The sequence below is a fragment of the Octodon degus genome, unplaced genomic scaffold (genome assembly GCF_000260255.1).
Source record: "Octodon degus isolate 3935 unplaced genomic scaffold, OctDeg1.0 scaffold00112, whole genome shotgun sequence".
Taxonomy (NCBI): domain Eukaryota; kingdom Metazoa; phylum Chordata; class Mammalia; order Rodentia; family Octodontidae; genus Octodon; species Octodon degus.
This window is the reverse complement of record NW_004524688.1, coordinates 4,299,563-4,320,282: the sequence shown is the minus strand read 5'-3', so window position 1 is coordinate 4,320,282 and position 20,720 is coordinate 4,299,563. Positions and strand designations below refer to the sequence as shown.

Genomic DNA, 20,720 nt, shown 5'->3' with positions numbered 1-20,720 from the left:
GAAGAAGAAGAAGAAGAAGAGAGAGAGAGAGAGAGAGAGAGAGAGAGAGAGAGAGAGAGAAGAAAGAAATAGATAATGTCTGGTGATTTTATAAAGATAATGAAATCACAACTCACAAATCCAAGAAACTCAGCAAAACCTGAGCAGAATAAACAGAAAACATACACACACACAACACACAAATACACACATACATACACACACACACAGATGCTCTGTAGTCAAACTGCTAAAAGCATTGAGATTAAAGATGAGAATCAAGATAAGATTTCTAATCAGAAACCATTCAAAACTAGAGATAATACGATGTTGTCTTAGATGTGGTGAAAAATTGAGCCCAGTATCTATACCTAGTGAAATTATTTTATTTTAAGTCAAGATGATTAACTTCAGCAACAACAGAAATGTGCTACCAGAAATACTGAAGGTGGTGGTTTCTACAAAAAGGAATGTGGGGGTGGCAAGAGAGTTCAGTGGACTAAAGTGCCTGCCTAGGCAAGCTTAGGCTAACACAGGGACTGCAGTTGGATCTCCAGCACCACATGCTGTAACAGCCCCACCCTGAGGGTGGGCTTAGACGGCCGGAGTCCCAGGCATCCTGGTGCACACCTGGAATCCCAGCACTGGGGAGGCTGAAAGCAGGAGATCACCATGAGTCCGAGCTGTGTAGTGAGACCCTACAACAACCAAATACATTTTTTTAAAAAAAGCAATATGACACAGATGGAAATCTGGTTCTACACTAGGAGATAAAAAGCACCAGATATGGGAAAATAAATATAAAGATTTCTACTTGAGATCACTTTGAAACACAATTGGCAATTGGCAATTAATTTTAAAAAAAGTATCAGTGTATTTTGAGATCATAGCCTAATGGAAGTAGCTAGAACAGAGAACAATAGCACAAAGTTATAAGGCTTTATACATGAACAAGAATGACACCGTTTAAAAGTAGAACCTGATAAATTAAAGATGTACGTTATATATATTAAAGCAAATACTAAAACTAAAAATTGATTCAACTAATAAAGAAATAGTGAAGATAAGTGACAATCCTAAAAGTAATCATTCCAAATGAAGGTCAGAAAAAGAAAGAAAGAAAAAGCAACAAAGTTCAAGTAGGGCAACAAGAAACAACTTGACAGTAGACTTAAATCCAGCCATCCTAACAATTGCACTGATGCAACTGACCTAAATATCTGAATTGAAAAGCTGAAAAAACACACCAAATATTAGTGAAAGGAGAGCTGGGAAGGCTGTGTTCCTACAGCCGAACCAGCTTTGAGAACAGGGATATTTTCAGAGACTTGGCCTCATAACGCAGGAATCATTTCATCTAGAAAGTATAAATGTCTTAAATGTGCCTAACAACAGAACTTCAAAGTATATAAAGCAAACAGAGAACTGAAAAAAGAATAAACTGATCCACAGTTCAAGTCAGATAGGTCGCCATTCATCCCCCAGTAATCAGGAAAACAGGAGACAGGAAATCAGTAGGAATAGAGAACAACACTAACGACCAGTTTGATTTAAGTGACCTTCAGAAACATTCTATCTCTAGCAATAGGCACTACATTCGGGAGGACATGAAACATTCTCCTGGGTGTCCATAGCCTAGGCTACGAGATGAACCTCAACACACTGAGAGTCCTGTCATTGAAATCATACAGACCATGTTCTCCTGACCAAGCAGGATTAGGCGAAACAAACTTCCTGTGCATTGTGATGATACCACCGGAGTACGAAAAGAAGCAGAGCGTTTGGGCCTCTTACCTGGGCCATCAGCATGCTCTGCAGATGATGGAGAGGACTCACAGGACGGGATCGAACAATATTCCCACCTCACTTCACTGTCCGTTGTGTAGCACCAGGGAGCGGTTTCTCTATCAGGGTTCCGACAGTAGTTTTCATCCAGATCTCTGAGAAGGGAATGAATGTGAGTTTGGTTTATCAAGAAAAGTGTAAATCAACAAGGTCCACACATGCTTATTGATGGCTGTATTGGCTACATATCCAGCTAGTACTAGAGAATTATATAAATTGAGTCACAGCGTCACAAGGAAGGGTGAGTTGGCAGGATTCCATAAGATTCCATGGAAGCATGACACAGGCATTTGTCTTGGGCAAATATATGCATTTGTTTTGGTTGGAATATATACATTGAGGTTGTAAGACCCACTAAAGGAGGCTCTTGATGTATTTGGGCACTGTGTTATACATTGCAACACAGCAAGCATTTTCCCCACTGTACCTCCCCATACTGTATCCATCCTAGGAACATACCGGTTACAAAGCAATGATTCTCAAGCTTTAGTGTGTGCGCAGCAGGGGGTGTCACCTGGGGCCACCCCAGAGTTACTGATTTAGTGGGTCTGGGTAGAGCTCTAGAGCTTAAACTTTTGGCAAACTGCTGGGGATCACACTTTGAGAAAGACTGCTATGAGAAAACATACTGCTGGATTTCATTTCTCTAAATTGATCATTTTGTGTTCTAAATATTTTAATCCTGAGTTCCTCCAATGACTAACAAAAGGCAAAGCCAGTGGAGCTTCACAGTCCATGGCAGGCGATGGGGACAAGACCACTGGACATACTTGCAGGGGTAGTTTTCAGGAGTCCTGTTGTGTTTGTGAGGAGTCTGTTCACTCCACCGCTGACAGGTGCGGCCAGACACAGTAACTGCCACCTTCCCACGATAGTTTTCACCCCTTCCCTTCAGACACTGGTAGAATGGACCAGAAGATGGTGGAGGTGTTGCTTGAATGGGGAAAATAAATCATAATGAATATTTTTCAAATAAGAAATGCATAGATTGACTGTAGGTGAATGGTTACAGGGACACCAGCCTGACTTCTCTTTTGTACCTTGGAATTCAGCACTTGAAATTTGTTTAGTATTTTCAGAAGTAGACGCTGTCTCTGTGATAGATATTTTTATTTTACGAGGAATTCTCCAAGGACAGATCTAGAGATAGAAGCTTGTTGGTATACATGCCTGTTTCAAGGACCTCTTGGCTCAGTTTGTCACATATGATAAGTAACAACATGGGTCCTCTGCCCCCCTCAAATCTTCACAGGTGCCAGTGGCCCAAGCTCTTCTGTGAAGAACTCATTATTCACTGGTAACCGTAACAGAATGCACCAGTATTTCATAAAGTGACACAACTGAGAAAGAGCCCCTGGAAAGAAGAAAAAATATCCTCAAGCAAATAGGCACTGCTGAAAGTCAAGATATTCTTGGGAGGTGGAAATAAAAAGAGGAAATAAAAAGAGGAACCTCAGTTTCCCAAAGATGCTGTCCTAGCTGAGGAAAGAAGCCAGACTCACCGGTCCCTTACTCACTTACAACGACTGCCTCTCTCTAAATGCTCTGTATCTTGGTTCAAATTCTCAGAAAAAACACATACAAACAGTGATCAAAATATACAGTGATGTTTAAGTTTTTTCAAACTTTGATTACAGTGAAGATACATTGTCATTCCACCCTCAAAATATTCCCCTCAGTTTGAACATACTTATCTAATTGTTCTTGTCATTTTCTGAAGAAGTTGTGAGAGTCCCCTTTCCTGATACATTTTATGATGTATGACCAAAAAACAAGTGAGTGCTGCTGTTGAGTGCCATCCCATGGAGGTATGCTTGTGAAGACACTGTAGTGTGTCCTTATGCCCCTTATTTGCCAGAGCTGGCATTCTGCAATTTTTGGCTTTTCTCCAACATCAAACTAACCACAAAAGGTAGCAGTTTGGAACTGATTCAAGATACTGAGGCATCAAGGTTAGCAAAACTAAACGTGCTAATGCAAAAAGACTTTCAGAAGTACCTCAGAAAGTGGCAAAAACCACAATATAATGTGTTTGGAGCCAGAGGGAGTATTTTAAGGGGACTTAATGGCAATTTTTCTTCTATTGTAATGATTTTTTAAGAAAAAAAATTTAAACTTTCATCGTGGTTTTTGATTACACATCATATTACAAAGTAGAGGGCTGGGGAGGTAGCTCAGTAGAATAAGTGCTTGTCTGGCAAGTGCAAGGTCCTGAGTTCAATCCCCAGTACCTCAAAAACTAAAAACAAAGTAGCTTCCTGCATGTCAGTTCTATTAGGTCCTCTCATTTCATCTTCTCCTCCTGCACACTCTTCCCCTGCTGTCTGCCAAAGTGGATGTAATGAAAAGCTGTTGCCCACAGATGGTTCCTTGTTGAGAAAGCTACAGTAAGAAAAAATTCTGCCTAATAATGGAGTCTGAAAACCAGAGTATGGGTCTTGTTTCCCTTTAATACAGGGAAAAGAGGAAGACCAGAGTTGTCATCCAGGAACCTACGTAAGTGTGCTCAGAACAGGCAGAAGTCATAAATTGAAAGAAAAAGGGAAAGCTAAATGAAATGCTTGGATCAACTGCTTATGGCAACCAACACATTGTTTTAAAAGAGTAATAAAATTAACTGCAATAACAGTGTACACAACAGGTGAGTCACTTTTTACGCCCTACTTAAAGATTTCACCAGATCTGGCATCATGAAATTCTTGGCTCTTCCCCAACATCAAATTAACCACAGACAGCAGCAGTTTGGAACTGATTCAAGACACTGAGGCATCAAGGTTAGCAAAACTAAACATGCTAATGCAAGAGGATGGCCAGAACTACTTCAGAAAGTGACTGCAAGAACCACAGTTTATCCAGTTTGGCAAACAGTAGGGGAAGAGACTGCAGGAGGAGAAGATGAAATGAAACTCTGATAAGTGCTTAAGGATTTATTGTAGTAAATTATTTGAAAACTTTTCATTCGTCATAGTATTTTTCAATCACATGTCATATTAATAAATAAATTGTTTCTTGTGTGTCATTTTTACTAGGCCTTCATCTTCTCCTGAGCTCTCTTTTCCTACTGATACGTGACTTCCTCTTGCACCCCAAACCAGAGCAGGTTGGAGGCCCAGAGTACCAGGTACAAACTGTACTTACTGCAGCGAGGAATGTCACAGAATTCCCACCGTTTGTTGGGGTCAGTGGTGAAGCACCATGGGCGGAGTTCCCCATCAGGGTTCCGACAATAATTCATCCTCAAGTTCTTGTTTGGATGTCTGAATAGACAGGACAGATTTAAAGAGCTCAACGCATTTACATTCTTGGGTCAGACTTTTTGAAAACAGTAAACACTGAGCATTTGCTATGTGGTAGGCACAGTTAGACACTGAGTGATGGAGACTCAGTGAAATGGCACTGAGCAGGATTTATATTCACCAGTTGGCTTTCATGTTTACTTGTAAGTCTACTTCAAACCTAGGCACCCAGTGTCTGGAGATGACAGCCTGTGATGACAGTGAAGATCTGGTGCCTGGAAGGACAAGACGAGGGCACAGACACCTGGCTCCAACCTTAACTAGCTAGATAAAGACTATAGCTGCGGGCATCTCTGGTGGTGAAAGCCTTCCTGGAGATAACACAGCTCTCCTAGATTAATACATGTATCACTTGGAGAAGTCCTTAAAGGAATTCCCAAGTCCTACCCAAATTTCTGCATCTTCTTCAATATTCCCCTCCTTTGTTCGATAACATAATAAAAGAAGTTCTCTGTGTAAACCCTGGAGAATCTTGAATTCTGTGAGAAGGCTTTTGATCCTCCCAGAGCCCAAAATTCACACCATTTTTCTCATTTATTTAAGCCTTTACCATCCACTTTGGGATATTTTGGGCCTGATCAGTCTGCAATAACCAAGGGATAATATTAACCTGATTCTGAAGAAGTAATTGGTCAAGGGCTATCTTCAAATGTCTGGTAATCTTCAAAATGATGGTAATCTAGACAGAAAAATTAGCATCGCAAGGACTACTTTTCTACACATTATGAAAAAAAAAATCATTGAACAGGATCAGTAACCTTATCATTTTGACCTTCTAGAAAATTTATTTACATAAACTCCAGTTATTTAGTGCAAATATAGCAACTTTTAAAACATAAGGTGCTTGCTGCCTGCAGGCAGTTGTTGTAGTACAGCTGGGAAGCTGGTGTCTTGGTATCTGGCCTGCTAGACTCAGCTTCTGCTACTGGCAGCTTAGAGAAAACAAGAATGAGGAGCTGAAGTTGTGCAGGCACTTGGTATGCGTGCCATGCTATTCCTTCAGGCCTCCTTCACAACCTCCGTGAGACTGACCAAGTGCTTAAGATGAACAGAACCACCAGCTATATTTTAATCACTCTCTTTTCCTTCTGGTTTCCTGAGATGAGTTAGCCCCACCATGGGCCTCGAGGCTTCTACTGTTCTTACTTTTGAAGAGCAAGGGCAATAGCTGTGTTTTAAGGTATTTGGAATGGGAAGTGTAAAAATTCAGTGGTATTTTCCACATGGGAAACCTGTGGCTTAGCCTCTTCATCAAAATTCTAAGAAGTGTGACAGTCCTATGCAGTCATCACAGAGAAAGAGCGGAGCAACTACACGGGCGAGGTGTTTTTCAGGGCAATTTGTGTGAAATGGAATTCTCACCATTATTTTCTACAGCAGAGAATTCTGTTCCTATTGATATTCATGGTTGCCAAAGAGAGTTTGGAAACCTTGCCACAGAAAACTGCTCCAACATCAACACATGAAGTATTGGAGAGTTCACAAGACCTGTGATGTTCACCTGTGGGTCATAGGCTGGGAAGCCTAGAATCTCACTGGTACAGAATGAAAGGAAAGAGAAGTAGTGGAAACTATTTGGGACATACACAAGACAGATAGAGCTATCTCTGAAATTTTAATGTGTGTCCAAATCAGCAGCAGATCTAGTTACAATGTAAATGTGATTGAGAGGGCCTGGGATTCTGCATTCCTAGCATATTCTCAAATGATCTTCTCTGTACTAGTCTCTAGAGCACATTTTGAGGACAAAGAATAAATACTTCATTTGCAGCCATATGGGCAGATGACAGCCCTGAAATTCAAAATTATGAGGTATTCATTTTCCAAGACATGTAAGACATCTAAACAACTGTGAATGTCTTCTAGAGCCACAGAATCTTGAACAGTGAGACTTACTTGGAAGGTTTAAATCCATGAGCATGAGGGGACTGAGAGGCCCAGGCCTGGCATTCAAGTCCAGACACAGTCTTGGAAATCTTGCCCATGTAATTTTCTCCAAGGCAATGCATGCATTCATCTGGGCATTAGAGAACAGGAGAGAAGAGATGAAGAAACTGCAATGGATGAAGCAAAATAGAGGAAAACTAGAACCCTGCTAGTCTCGGATACTTCTTATCACTGGTTCATATGTAATTCCCATCAATCACTTGGCAATGAAATTGTCAATAAAGACCTAGAATGTTCTAATACAACCCAAAATGTCCTGCTCTTTTCCAATTGGTATAGTTGGCGTGCTTTGTCTTTTTTTTTTTTTTTTTTTTTTTTTTTCGGAACTAAGGATTGAATTCAGGCCCTTGCATTTGCCAGAGAAGCGCTTATTCCACTGAGCCATCTCCCCGCCCATGCTTTGTCTGATAACACTTCAATTATGATAAGTGTAACCAAACTCAGAGATTCACAGGTCAGGGGATAGGCAAGGAACACATATTCTCAGAAGTTTGTAAATTTTCCACTGTAATGTTTAAGTATAGGGTGCCTTCATTTCAACACCTATCATTAAATAGTCTATGAAGTTACTCTACCTGACAACTGACGAATGAGCAGCACCATCTTGGGATTTTTGAGCCTTTGTTGAGCACACAACCTCAGTGGAGTTCACCTAAAATATCAGCATTTGTCTTTCTTTTTTATATTGTTGAGAAGTGCGCCATGACTGCTTGTTTTTTGATTTCTAACCAATTTTAAAACTGAAGGTTTGATTTGGAGTTATTGAAGCCATAGAGTTAGGCCAAGTAACATACAAAGCAGACACAGATTTGATATAAGTATCATGCTTTCGTTGTACTTAAAGGCCACATACCCTGCAATGTGTGTCCACGTGACCTGAGATGTCATGGCCAAATAAGGGATCCTCATGTTCCAATGGCCAAAGATAATGGAGGGATAGGGTTGTCACATGGTATAACACCTACATTGTTGCACAACCCTCACCTCAATCTGTTCCTCTTGATTGAATAGATGTATCCAGAAATACGAAGTGAATTACATCCAGTCTAATTTTTTAGCATTAAGCTTTGAAATACATTATCAAACAGATTGGCCCATCAAAATAAAAGACTGCTGATATAAAAACTAGTACACTATGTGTACAATTTTCACATTGACTAACTCTGTACGTTGATAGCTGCAATCTAAGCAACTACATCGAAGACAGCCATGTGTAATACAAAAACCATGCTTGAACACCTGACATCCTGATCTTCTAAATGTGTTCTGTTTCTAATATCATATCAATTATTATTATACTCTTTAAAACAACCTTCTAAAAAAGGTTAGAAAGAGAGACAAGAACAAAAATTTAAGGTTTCTGAGAGCAAGTGGTAATATCTAACCCCATGTCCATTCTTATGTAACTATATCTGCTAATCTGAGCAACAGTTTTGATGATAAAATAGATAATATATCAACCATTGTCAATCAGCCATTCTTGGTTTGAAAATCTGTAACATATGTACTGTTGTATGTTGCCCTCTTTCTTTCTTTGTTTCTGATTTTTGTTCTTGCTTTGCTTTTACTTTTCAAAATAAAAATCAATTTAAAAAAATAAAAAGATACAAGATAAGCACATTAGGAAAAAACTAGTACACTGGTTGACTTCAACTGAATAACAAAATCATCCCCATTAATATTGGTTACTTAAGTGATATTAATTTCATGGTTTTAACTTAGTTGTTCAATTGTAAGTCTGCTTGGAGCTTTAGAGAAAGTTTTGAGCATAAGAAGTTTGTATCTAGAGTTCTGGCTTTAAGTCTGTGCTTACTGAAGTGGCATTTTAATAAAAATCTAAGGGGCCGGGGAGATGGCTCAGTGGAATAAGCGCTTCCCTGGCAAGCGCTAAGGGCCTGAGTTCAATCCCCGGTTCTGCAAAAAAAAAAAAAAAAAAAAAAAAGGTGAACACTGCTCAGCTTTCCCACACCCAGCACTAACTGATTTTTAGTATTCTCCCTGAAGTAAATAGCTTGCCAGCAAGTTACTTTCCAGGTAAAGGGCAGACAGGAAAAGGTTTTCGCGCCCCTTCTGACCTTCACATTCAGGGATGTCACAGTAGTCATATCTCTGGTTAGGGTCTGTAGTGTAACACCAGGGCCCCTGTTCATCATTGTCTGGGTTCCTACAATAGTTCTCCTCCAGCCCCTTGTCAGGGTGTTTATCAGGGGTATAGCTGTGAAGAACAGAAAAGGAACACTTTGACAATATCCTAAAACTCAGCAGACTGCAAACAAGTGCAAAGGGACACTCTCCGCTTCCCACAGCAAGTTTAAATTCCTGACATCTGAATGAATTTCGGCCACTGGCCATGGCACTTGAGTTGTCAAAATTTTCATTCCTCTATGGGAAGACTGAGTTAGGGACAGTAGCTCTCGTCACCGTCATTACTGTACTTACAACCAAGGGTTGGAAATAAAGCCAAAGGATTTTTCCTGCACAGGCAGTAAAAATTAAGGTCTCAGATGTCTGTGGAATTCTTGATTTGTTTCAGATACAGCCTTTGGTCAGTGGCCCTTCTCTCCCAGAAGTAACAGTAGCCGATATCAAACTGCGCACTGGCGTTACACTAGTATCTTTCTGTACATTCCCTCACTTAGTTGTAAAAAGAGAAAATCTCAGGCATCAAGATCATAAGTTCAAGCCCAGCCTGGACAACTTAGCAACTTAACAAGGCCCTATCTCAAAATCAAACATAAAAAGGGCTGGTCATATAGTTCAGTACTGAGGCCCTGGGTTCAATCCCCAGTACTCCAGGAAAAAAAGAACAACCTGTCAGGATGGTATACCTACCTTTATTCTATAGATGAAAAAACTGAATGTGATAACATAATAAAACAAAATGCAACGTGGCTTAACTCCAATGGCTAGTACGTAGCTGGTCGCAAATTTAAAAGTGATTGTTTTCTCTGAAATGCAGCCTGCATTCATTTTTAGTTCTACAGTTACATTCACACCGTGAAGTAATTGATCAGATTAAAAAGCACCAAAATCTGGGGTCTGAAAAGGCAGGTTCAGTTTCTGGTTCTTCTGTGTACCTGCTTTGGCGAGCTCAGTTTTCTCCGATAGGCAGGCTTAGGTTGTCCCCGGGCCTTGGAGGTCTGGCTTGGGCTTTTGATCAAATCATTTTGCTTTAGCTAGTAGGGACTATCGGGCTTCTCATCTCGCTGGAAGCAATACAGGCAGCTCACTTGGAGTGGGGCAGTGTAACAGCCCCGAGTTCTTGTTTGATAAGAGTCGTCACAGAGAGCCTAATGCCACCTAATGCCAAACTGGGGGAGGTACTACAAACGCTAAAATACTAAGCAACTTACAAATTATGTATTTCTTGTATAGTGCCTTTTCATTCTCAGATTGTACACATTCATTTGCCCTCTAGAACTGAGGGGAACAAGCCCCAGTTGGTTATATTTGATGGAGAAATGTCCCACCCTGAACATAGTTATCTTTGCAGTGTTAGCAGACTCAGCGTCGAATCCACGGTTTCGTTCTTCCTTCAATTAGAGCTCCCTCTGTGCTTTAGGACACCTGAGAAACTCTGCACACCGGAGTAGGTTGCTTTCTACTCACTCTTTTGAGCTTTAAGTAATTGAACACTTCTGTAATCACATCCAAAAGATTCTCTTTCTGCTCACTTGCACATTTGGGTTTGGTTTAGAAGTGACATAATTATTCTGAATACAGTAGGGGAACACGAAAAAGAAAGAAGGAGACTTACTTAGGCAGGTGGGGGGAAGTGGCATCCCACTTTTGACAGGGAACGCCATTTTTGGTCTTGGACATGGTGCCTCTGTAGTTCTTCCCATTCCCTGTCCTGCACTCCAGAAGGTACACTGCAGGAGGAAGGCACAGTGTTCAGAACGGACAGGAGCTTCATGAAGCTCTACATGGCGCAGCCCCATGGAGGGCAAGAGCGTACAGGCCAGGCCGCATCTTCCTGCTGTCTAAACGCTGGACTTTCACATCAATGAAAGGGCTGATGTAACCAGTCATTTCATACTTTCATTCATTTATTCCAAAGCTCTCTCCTGAGCTCCTCCAATGCCCAGGCAGCACACTGGGGCCGGAACACATGGAATACAAAACAGGCAAAGGCCCCAACCCCACGAGCTTTGTGCTAGTGGAATGGGGACGGTGACAGAAAGGAATCCAGGGGACGCATTTTGAGATGAGCTAACATCAATGTGACATGTATTACAAAATAAATAAATAAATAAACAATGGTGATGAGACAGGGAAAGATGAAAATGGCGCTTTTTAGGCAGGGGTACGGCGGACTTTTCAAAGGCCAAAATAGATGCAAGCCAATTCTAATTTTTCAGGTTCCCAGGAATGCCAAACAGTGCTATAATTATATGTCTCCTTGTACTAAGAGAGACTAAAACAAGAAGAAAGTAAGTTCAAGTCCTGCCTGGGCAATTTAGCAACTCGTTGTCTCAAAAAATGTACAACTTGATTTTTTCGGCAGAACCAGGGATTGAACTCAGGCCCTTGCGCTTGCCAGGGAAGCGCTTATTCTACTGAGCCATCTCCCAGGCCCTAAAATGTACAACTTGAAAGCATAATGTTAAGTGAAGTAAACCAAACACACAAGCTTAAATATCACATGGTTTCTCTTCTATGAGAAACTCAAAGTATAAATAATTTAAAGAGCAAATAAAAGGCAGACAATAGGACACAGAAAGAAAGACCTCTGGCAAGTGTGAAGGGAACCAGAAGATAGATAGAGGAGGAGGAGGGAGAGGAAAGATACAGGAGAGAGAAGAGGGGAAAGAGAATTAAAAAGAATTAAGATTTTTTTTTTCTAATTAAAAAGGGCTGGGGATGTAGCTGAATGTGAAAGTTCTGGATGCAATCCCCATCACATGTGCGCGCGCGCGCACACACACACACACACACTTCAAATGAGTACAGTGAATCTTCTCACCAATGACTCAGTGGGTTCCATCCTGTCTTAGAAACACAGCATCCACCTGTGATCCGCAAGGGACAGGGATGGGTTGTGTTGTTCCCAGACATCATTTGTATTGTTCAACTTTGTAGTTACACTTAACTAAAACCAATCTAAACTGAGGGATGCATGTGGGGATAAAACAACAGTTATGTTTTTGTTTGTAAGGAAGTTGAATGCTTCTTGTGTCTTGAAAGAGTTGAATCATTTTAAAAATGTCTGTTTTCACCTCTGAGGGCAACCCCCTTAAAAGTTGGCTCTGGGAATTTAAGGGGGAAAATCACAAAAGTCTACAGGTTTTACAGCATCAGAGAGATCATAATATCTCCATCTTGCTCAACCTCAAAGATGAGGGACGAGATCATCGAGGCACCGCACAGAGTGCAGTTTGTGGAAGGACCACTTGTTGGTGACTTTATATTCAAAGAGAAAAGCCTCTGCTGTGTGTCAGAAGGTTCCAATGCAAGCTTGAGATTTATATATTTTTTCACAGTATTTAAGGTATATGCATACCATTTGTAAAGATTCTCACTTTTTTAAATCAATGATCAATCACCTGGGGGAGTACTTTGTTCTTTTTCTTTCTTCCTTTTTTAAAAATGTATTTAGTACAGGGTCTACAGGATCTCATTACCCAGATCAGACTTGTAGCGATCCTTCCTGTTTTTCAGCCTCCCAAGCCCTGGTCTCAGCGTGCCCCGTGGGCAGGGCCAGTACAGCAGGCCAAAGATCAAACCCCCGGCCCCCGGGTCTGTCTAAGCAGGTGCTTTAATCCGCTGAGCTATCCGGCCAGCCCTTGGGGGAGTACTTTTAACATGTCTCTAGCAAAAGTGTTTTTCTGAAATTTTTAAGACTTAATTTGTTTTTGGTTTTGTTTTTTAGGTTCAGTGAGATAGCTCAGCAACTAAGCACCTGCTTAGGCAAGTGCAGGGACCAAGGTTCGCTCCCCTGCACCACATGCCATGCCAGTCCCCGCTCCTACCCCCAGGCACACTGGGCCAGGCACTGAGACATGATGTAGTGGCGCACTCCTGTAATCCCAGTGCTGGGCAAGCTGAAAACGGGAGGATTGCTACGAGTCTGAGCTGCATAGTGAGATCCTGAACCAAACATATTAAAAAATTTTAACTTATTACAGTAAAAGAAGAATGCCAAGAATGATGAGAGAAGTGTGTTCGAAGCAAAGGAGCAGTGTTTTGAGTATTTTGGGAGCATTAATGGCAATGTCATAATATTTTAACTTAAACATTCACTATATTTTATCACATCTCTTGATCAACCCTTAGTGACAATTTCTGTCAAAGAGAAACATTAGTTTGTCCTCCACCTTATTCACACTGGCACCTAGTGCCTTCTAGCTCTTGCCCAAGTCAAAATGGCCATGAAAAGTAGGAGGTTTGAATCTAAAGTCAAAGCAGGCACCACCACACAGCTAAAGACACTGAGGAGAGGGACTATTTTGTGATCACGCCTTATGTGTGTAATGATTGGAACTACATCTTCACTGGGATATATAATTACAGTGCATGTTATACTCATCAAGAGTGTCAACTCTAAGTACTTTGAGAGAGGGAGTCCCAGGGGAAGACCTTTGAAAGAAGGTGCTACGCCAGCTGAGAGGCCAGAGGATCTCGGGCAGAAGGAGTGAGCATTTCACGTGTTGTCAGAATAGAAATAAACAAAGACCCTTGAGTAATGCAGCAAGCTCACCACACCAAGCATGAGAAGGCTCTGGGGAACTGTCTGGATTTTATTCTAAGTGCATGAAGAAGAATTTTTAGCAGAGAAGATCTACTTCTAAGACGTCACTGGTGTGGTTTGCAAGCTGGGGAGCAGTGGCCCGTGCAGTCAGGATGGTCTCTTGGGTCTGGGGTTGGGGCACAGGGTGGATGGTGACGAGTGGCAGGTATAACTGTAATCTGATACTGATTGTGCCCAGCAGATCCTTGGCTGGTGAATTACCAGTGACTCCATATCCCACAGTAAAGAAACAAGGACCAAAAAGTGACTGACCTTTGGTATTTCCCCCTAGCTCTTGTTTGTATGTACCCACCAGAGTTTATATAACCTTTTGCTCCCTTGAAAACAAGCAAACCAAGCCTTCCAACTTCAGACTTGAAACTAAGCCTAGCAGTCAATCCCATTTTCCTTCTGGTTAACAATTTACAAATGACAAATTTAAATGTTTGCATTTTTTTGGCAGACTCTCACTACCCACCTTCTTTTTAAAAATGTAGTAGATGAAAAAAATGTAGATGACAGGGAGTCCTATTTATCACACACTTTAATACTATTTACAGGAACAAATAACCTTGGAAGATTTAGATTGAATCTCAAAAGTTAAAGGCAAACAGAGGTAAAGAAAGGAGTACAAGAGGGCCACAACTGCCTAGCATAGTGGAACACACCTATAATCCCAGTACTCTGGCTCTGGGAGGTTGAGACAGGAAGATTGTAAGTCTGAGCCCAGCCTGGGCAACTCAGTGATTTAGAGAGACCCTATCTCAAAATACAAAGGAATGAACTGTAGCTCAATGCAAAGCCCTGTGTTCAATCTCACAACTTGCTGGTTTTATTTTTTAATTTTGTATTTTAGGGAAGGGCCTTCAGGGTGCTCAGGGTCTCATTACTAGAGCGGATTCATAACGACCTGCCTGTTTACAGCCTCTCAAGAGCTGGGATTACAGGCATGTGCCACAATGCCCAATCTCAGTTGCCATCTCAGTGTGCCCTGGCATGGCTGGCCTGGGGATTGAACCCCCGGTGCCTAAGCCTGCTTGCAGGCACTTTAATCTGCTGAGCTACTTGGCTGGCCCCCTGTGTTCAATCTCAAAAAAAAAAAAAAAAAAAAAAAAAAAAAACAAGGTTACAGCTATTTCTCCCAAGATTAATCAATGTATAAAAATAATGCTGAGTTTAAAAATACTTTTAAAAATCATATTTAGAGTTTTGAGGTGAGACTACAATGTTGGAAGTCACTGTCAAGAACACAAGGATGTTGCTTTAACTCTTTAGTTCCTGGGATAAGAATATTTGAAGAGCCAAATTATTATTAGTGTCTTAATAAGAGTACCACCCAACAAAAGCCAATGGGGGAGTTTTGTGTTTTTTTTTAAGTTGTACATTAAATAAAAATAAGGATTTTTTTGTTCCAAACTGAATGTCCCTGAGTATTAAAACCATCTCAGTATTTTGATCACTCCAAGCTTTGATCCAGAAGTTAGAGACCAAAACTGATGCTCACGCTGTAGAACAAGAAGTCAAGATCAAAAGCAGGGCCTAGATTCCCCAGCGCCCCTTGAAAATAATGTTGCAAACATCCTATTGTCATGGAACAAAGACAGACATGACTTGGTAAACCTAATCCCTTCATTTTTCAAGGGAGAAAAGAGAAATCAAAGAGCTGAAGTATTATATCCCACTTGCCATCAGTGGCTAGGGGTCAGATTCGGGCCTAACTCAGATTTCAGGTAGGACATCGGTGGCATCTTCCATCTGGGATTTTATAAATTAAAGAAATAAAGATGGAGGAACACACACACCTTTCTTTTCAAATAAGACGACGTCTCTCATCCTCACAATGAGCGAGGACTTGCTGTTTTCAGCCATAATCTCACATTGTTGCTCCTTATTGTGATATTGAAATGACCTGCAGAGGAAAATGGAGAAATGCAACAGAAATTTTCCGTTATTGAAGGGAAGCAAACATTTTCAGATGAGACACTCAAAACCACTCCGCCTCTTGGTGGATGAAAGCGCTCTGAGTCATCGCATTTCAGTGAGTTGACGATATTACTTGCTGAGCCAGCAGAGGTCTGAAAATGAACACTATACATCAGCATGGTAGCCTGTCTTGCTTTCTTACATCGTTACCTTACTTTCTCCTCCTCCGAATCTTAACTTTCTCTTTCAATTGCTGTCTTAGTTACTTGTTTCACCACTGAGACAAAATACCCAACACCTAAGTTTAAAGGAGGAAAGGTTTACTGAGCTCAGAGTTCATAGAGGATTCAGCTCATAGTTGGCTGGCTGCAAGGCAGGGAGACATGGCAGAGGGGCGTGGAACAGGAGAAATAGTCCATGACAACCAAGCAGGTGAGAACAAACAAGGGACAGCCACAGCTCTTTCTACCCCTTGAATCTTAGCCAGACTACACAGGGCGGCGGCAGCATCACACCCTTAATGCTAGGGGCCGCGACCACGGATCAGTCCACAATGCAGGCTCTGATCCAGCCACCTCTGAAAAAGCCCCCCCCCCCCCTATAACTGCATCAGGTTTCGGAGGTACATCTGGAGGCAAACCACAAAATTTTTTCTGAGGTAGGGTCTCTCTAAATCACTAAATTGCCTGGGCTGAACTCAAATCTGTAACTGTTCTGCCTCAGTCTCCCCTCATGCTGGGGTTATAGGGTTGCACCACCACTTCCCCTGAATATTTTTCTCTTTCTTCATGTGCTTCTTAATTAAAAGCCAGAAGTTTGTTTTTGTGTTGGGAAGAAGCAACTGTGTTGAGCCCAATCCCAAGAGAGGTCTCCTGGGTGACTCCAGGCTCCTGTGTGGCCTCTTGAACTTTGGCCTCTACTTTCCGCCTTTCCATTTCACCTCAGCTGTGGCTGAATGCAATTTGTCCCCACTGAAACTCAAGGTGAGGCGTGGACTCCAGTGAAATAGCACTGAGAGGTGAGAGGTGGGAGCTTAAGAGGTGGTCAGGAGAGGATGGGGTCAACTTTCTGGTCCTGGGTGAGTTCTTGCTCCACTCTTGTGGGACCGCATTAGTTACACCAGCATGAGTGCTGATAGCATGAGGCTGCCCGCTTTGTTCCCTCTCCTGCATCTGCTTGCTGCTTTACTTTTGGCCATATTGTGGTTCAGAAAGAGGCCCTTCCCAGAATAGCCACCAAGTCTCAGATTCCCGCTTCTAGAAACCAGCACCTCTTTCTTTTATAAAAAAAAAATCCCCAGTCCTAGGTATTTTACTACAGCAACAGAAAACAGACTAAGAAAGCCTCCCACCTCCCTTCCCCATCCACACGATGGTGCCATGGGAGCTTAGCCTGGTATTCAATGCCATCCACAGTCTGATGGTGAGGCCTTTGATCTCATCAGATTTCTCCTAGTCCTGGTCACAGGCACATCCCCTCCTGGATACCCGCCTCTCTGTCAAGCCTCACTCCCCCTCCAACCCCAGAGCAGCTCCTTCTCCTCCCTGATAGCTTCTCTACCTGTCCAACCCTTAGGAGTTGCCTTTCCTTGGAGCCTCTCTAGAGAGCGCACCAGTTATGCCCTTAGCAATACCTTCTGTTGGCTGTCCTTTTTTATTTTTTCATCATCATTTTTGGTTTCTTAGGACCATAAATATAGAAGGGCAGGCCCGGGGCCCTGTGTGTGTGGCTATTTGCTCCTTCAGCAGTGCACAGGATACTTTCATTCACATGGCCCTCAATGCATATTTCCTGCAGCTGATGCTAAATATTGGTGCTTAGAACAGTAACTGCTGGTTTTATGTAACAGATAAAATAAGTAACTTCCTTTTGAGGTGTTTTTCTAAGGGAGATACTAACAACTCAACAAAAGTTTTTAGGGCTTCAGATACTGTGAGCAAATACAGTTCCAAACTCTGATCCTATAAATTCCTCTTTCCTATAATAAATCCATGAGTGCATTTCTTTTTTTTTCTTTTTAACTTAGTACAGGGTCTTGCTACACAGATCAGACTCACAGTGATCCTCCTGTTTTCAGCCTCCCAAGTGCTGGGATCACAGGTGCTGGCTACTATGCCCAGTCTTAATTGCTGTCTCAGCATGTCCCGGGGGCGGGGCCAGCACAGCACGCTGGGAATTGAACCCCAGTGCCTGTGTCTGCCTCAGCAGGTACTTTAATCCGCTGAGCTAACATGAGTTCATTTCTTGACATTAAAATAATAACCTCTGAAACAGCCAGATTTCTGCGTAACTGCAATGGCAATGAAAATACCTGCAAACAAACTCTGTTTCCTCCTCACACTTGGCTGCACATTCCTCTGCGCTTTCTGTTGTTAGCTGCTTCTTGGTGAGACTGACCAGTGAGGCCCCATGGGTATTTTCATAGTCATTCAGGGAACTTCCTTGACCTAAAAGTGGAAGAAATGATCAAATTAGCCAACACCATTTTTGAACCATACTAGTATTTTAGCCTACTTTTTCTGTATCAACCAAACTAAACTCATTGCTATTGAAATTAGAGTAGGTTGCCATGAATGAAAATGTTTAGTCAGGAAAACAGCTCTATTAACATATAATAGTATATTGAAAGAACTAGATTGATAGATTAGTAGATTAAAACTATGTAACCATTTACTATTCTAATGGATATGAAAGTTTTTAAACAAGAATAAGTTTTATCTGTCCTATTGATCATCATGTCAAGATGAACAAGGAAGATACCATCAAAGGCAACTATATTTCTAAAATTTGTGTTAATATGTCCATGTCTAGGTATAAGTGAAACTTGGATACCATTGTTTGATCTCTAACAGTATATGCTTCCCACAGTAATGATTTTTTTTTTTTTTAAGATTTATTCATTTGGTACAGGGTCTTGCTACACAGACCAGACTAACAGTGATCCTCCTGTTCCAGCCTTCCCAGTGTTGAGATTACAGGAGTGCACCACCACACCTGGTCTCAGTGGCTGGCTTGGAGCAGGGTCAGCACAGCATGTGGTACCAGAGATTGAACCTGGGTCCTTGCATTTGCCAGGCATACTCTTAGACCACCAAGCTATCTCCCTGTCCCCATGATCTTTTTTTTTTTTTTTTTTTTTTTTTCATGATGATGATAGACACTGCATCTGACATTTCTGAGGAAACTGTACAAAATTATCTGGGGAAAATATCGGCCTTGATTCTTCTGTGAGGTAAAATCTGAGGCAAATAGTTTGTTGCTTCCCCCTTGCCTCTGCAGAGTGTGCCCAAGGTTGCAAAGCGTTTCCTGTTGTTAGGCTGCACTAAGCACTGGCTTAGTCCAGAGGGCTCCATTCCAAGCCTGGGGATGCCGGCTCCTGTGCTTTCAGTGTAAGTGCTAGTGATGTCCCCAGAGATGGGACCCCGAAAGAGGTGACATGAACTGAACATAGTAAAGTTTCCATGGGATGAGGTTATATGGCAACCCTGACCACTGAAAGGAGGTGGCAGGGCCCAAGGTCAGATTGTGTTGAGTCGCCAGGACAGGAAGTGAGAACAAGAAGAGAAGAGATGGACCAAAGAGTGGCTCAGAGGCTACCCTTCCCTGCCTGTGCGGCTTACCCTTCCTTAACTGAAGATGCTTCAAACAGAAGAATGGATTGTTGAGCATAAAGGTGGCTGATGCATTTTAAACACTTCATAAATGTATAGAAGATAATAGAAGGGCTGGCCAAATAGCTCAGCAGATTAAAGTGCCTGCTTAGGCATATGCAGGGGCTGGGAGTTTGATGCCTGGCATGTCATGCCAGCCCTGCCCCTGGGGTGCACTGCAATGCGAATGAGACTGGGGGTGGTGTCGCATGCCTATAATCCCAGCTCTTGGGAGGCTGTAAACAGGAAGATCACTATGAGTCCTATCTATGCAGTGAGACCCTGACACCCTGTACATCCTGTCCTAAATACAAAAAAGAAAGGAAGGAAGGAAGGAAGGAAGGAAGGAAGGAAGGAAGGAAGGAAGAAAGAAAGAAAGAAAGAAAGAAAGAAAGAAAGAAAGAAAGAAAGAAAGAAAGAAAATAGAGAAAAAGAGTGTAGGCCCATGTTCATGTTCTTAACCTTGTTTTTCTTTCAGTTTGAACTCTCATTTTTCAGTGTAAGTGCTAGTGATGTCCCCAGAGATGGAACCCTGAAAGAGGTGACATGAACTGAACATAGTAAAGTTTCCGCGGGATGAGGTTTAGAAAAGTTCTATATGTCAGGATGTGGTTTAAAAAATACACTGTAAGGCTATTAGGTGTTTCCTACAAAAAGTTAAGTTAACCCTGTGAAGAGTTCTTGGAAAGTGTACCAAGGCAGGCTACCAAGGATTTAAACAGAAAAAGTTTTCCATTTATGGTACCTTTAAATTAAAGCTGCTGAGAGCCATCTTAGGAGCTGATAGTCTAAAGAAATAGCACCAAAGAAGATCTTTTTTTCTTTTTTTAAATGTATTTAGTACAGGATCTCACTATGTAGATCAGACTCGCAGTGATCCTCCTGCTTTCAGCCTCGCAGGCGCTGGGATTACAGGCGTGCACCACCATGCCCAGCCTCAGGTGCCATCTCAGGGCACCCTGGAAGCAGGGCGCCATTGGCACTCTGGAAATCAAACCCCATTCGCTACACCTGCCTAAGCAGAGATCATTTTTTTATATTTGAATATTGTTCCCCAAATCTTTTTTCCTCATCACTTCCACGGTTCATATGGCCATGGGGAAAAAATGGTATAATGTGTTGGTAAGGAAACATTAAACAAGTCTTTTCATAGGAAAATTATTTTTTATACTATTGGCTAAATGTAGACATATAAGGCCAGGGAGATAGCTCAGTAGAATAAATGTTTGCCTGGCAAGCACAAGGGCCTGAGTTCAATCCCCAGTTCTAAAAAAAAAAAAACAAAAAAAAAAAACAGTCATAAATGTAGACATATAATGAGATCAAAGCAATCTATCATATTTTATAAGA

At 41.7% G+C, this 20,720-nt stretch overlaps 1 protein-coding gene across 1 annotated transcript in view; it reads right to left on the bottom strand.

Moving 5' to 3' along the window:
* Plg (plasminogen) overlaps nt 1–20,720 on the bottom strand; it is a 52,044-nt gene that overhangs the window by 28,991 nt on the left and 2,333 nt on the right. Inside the window, exons 2-9 of the mRNA XM_004639434.2 lie at nt 18,032–18,167; nt 15,600–15,706; nt 10,825–10,939; nt 9,143–9,282; nt 7,017–7,137; nt 4,963–5,081; nt 2,595–2,757; nt 1,774–1,919 (exon numbers count right to left, since the gene is read on the bottom strand). Coding sequence (XP_004639491.1) covers nt 1,774–1,919; nt 2,595–2,757; nt 4,963–5,081; nt 7,017–7,137; nt 9,143–9,282; nt 10,825–10,939; nt 15,600–15,706; nt 18,032–18,167 — 1,047 coding nt within the window. The remainder of the gene's footprint in view (nt 1–1,773; nt 1,920–2,594; nt 2,758–4,962; nt 5,082–7,016; nt 7,138–9,142; nt 9,283–10,824; nt 10,940–15,599; nt 15,707–18,031; nt 18,168–20,720) is intronic.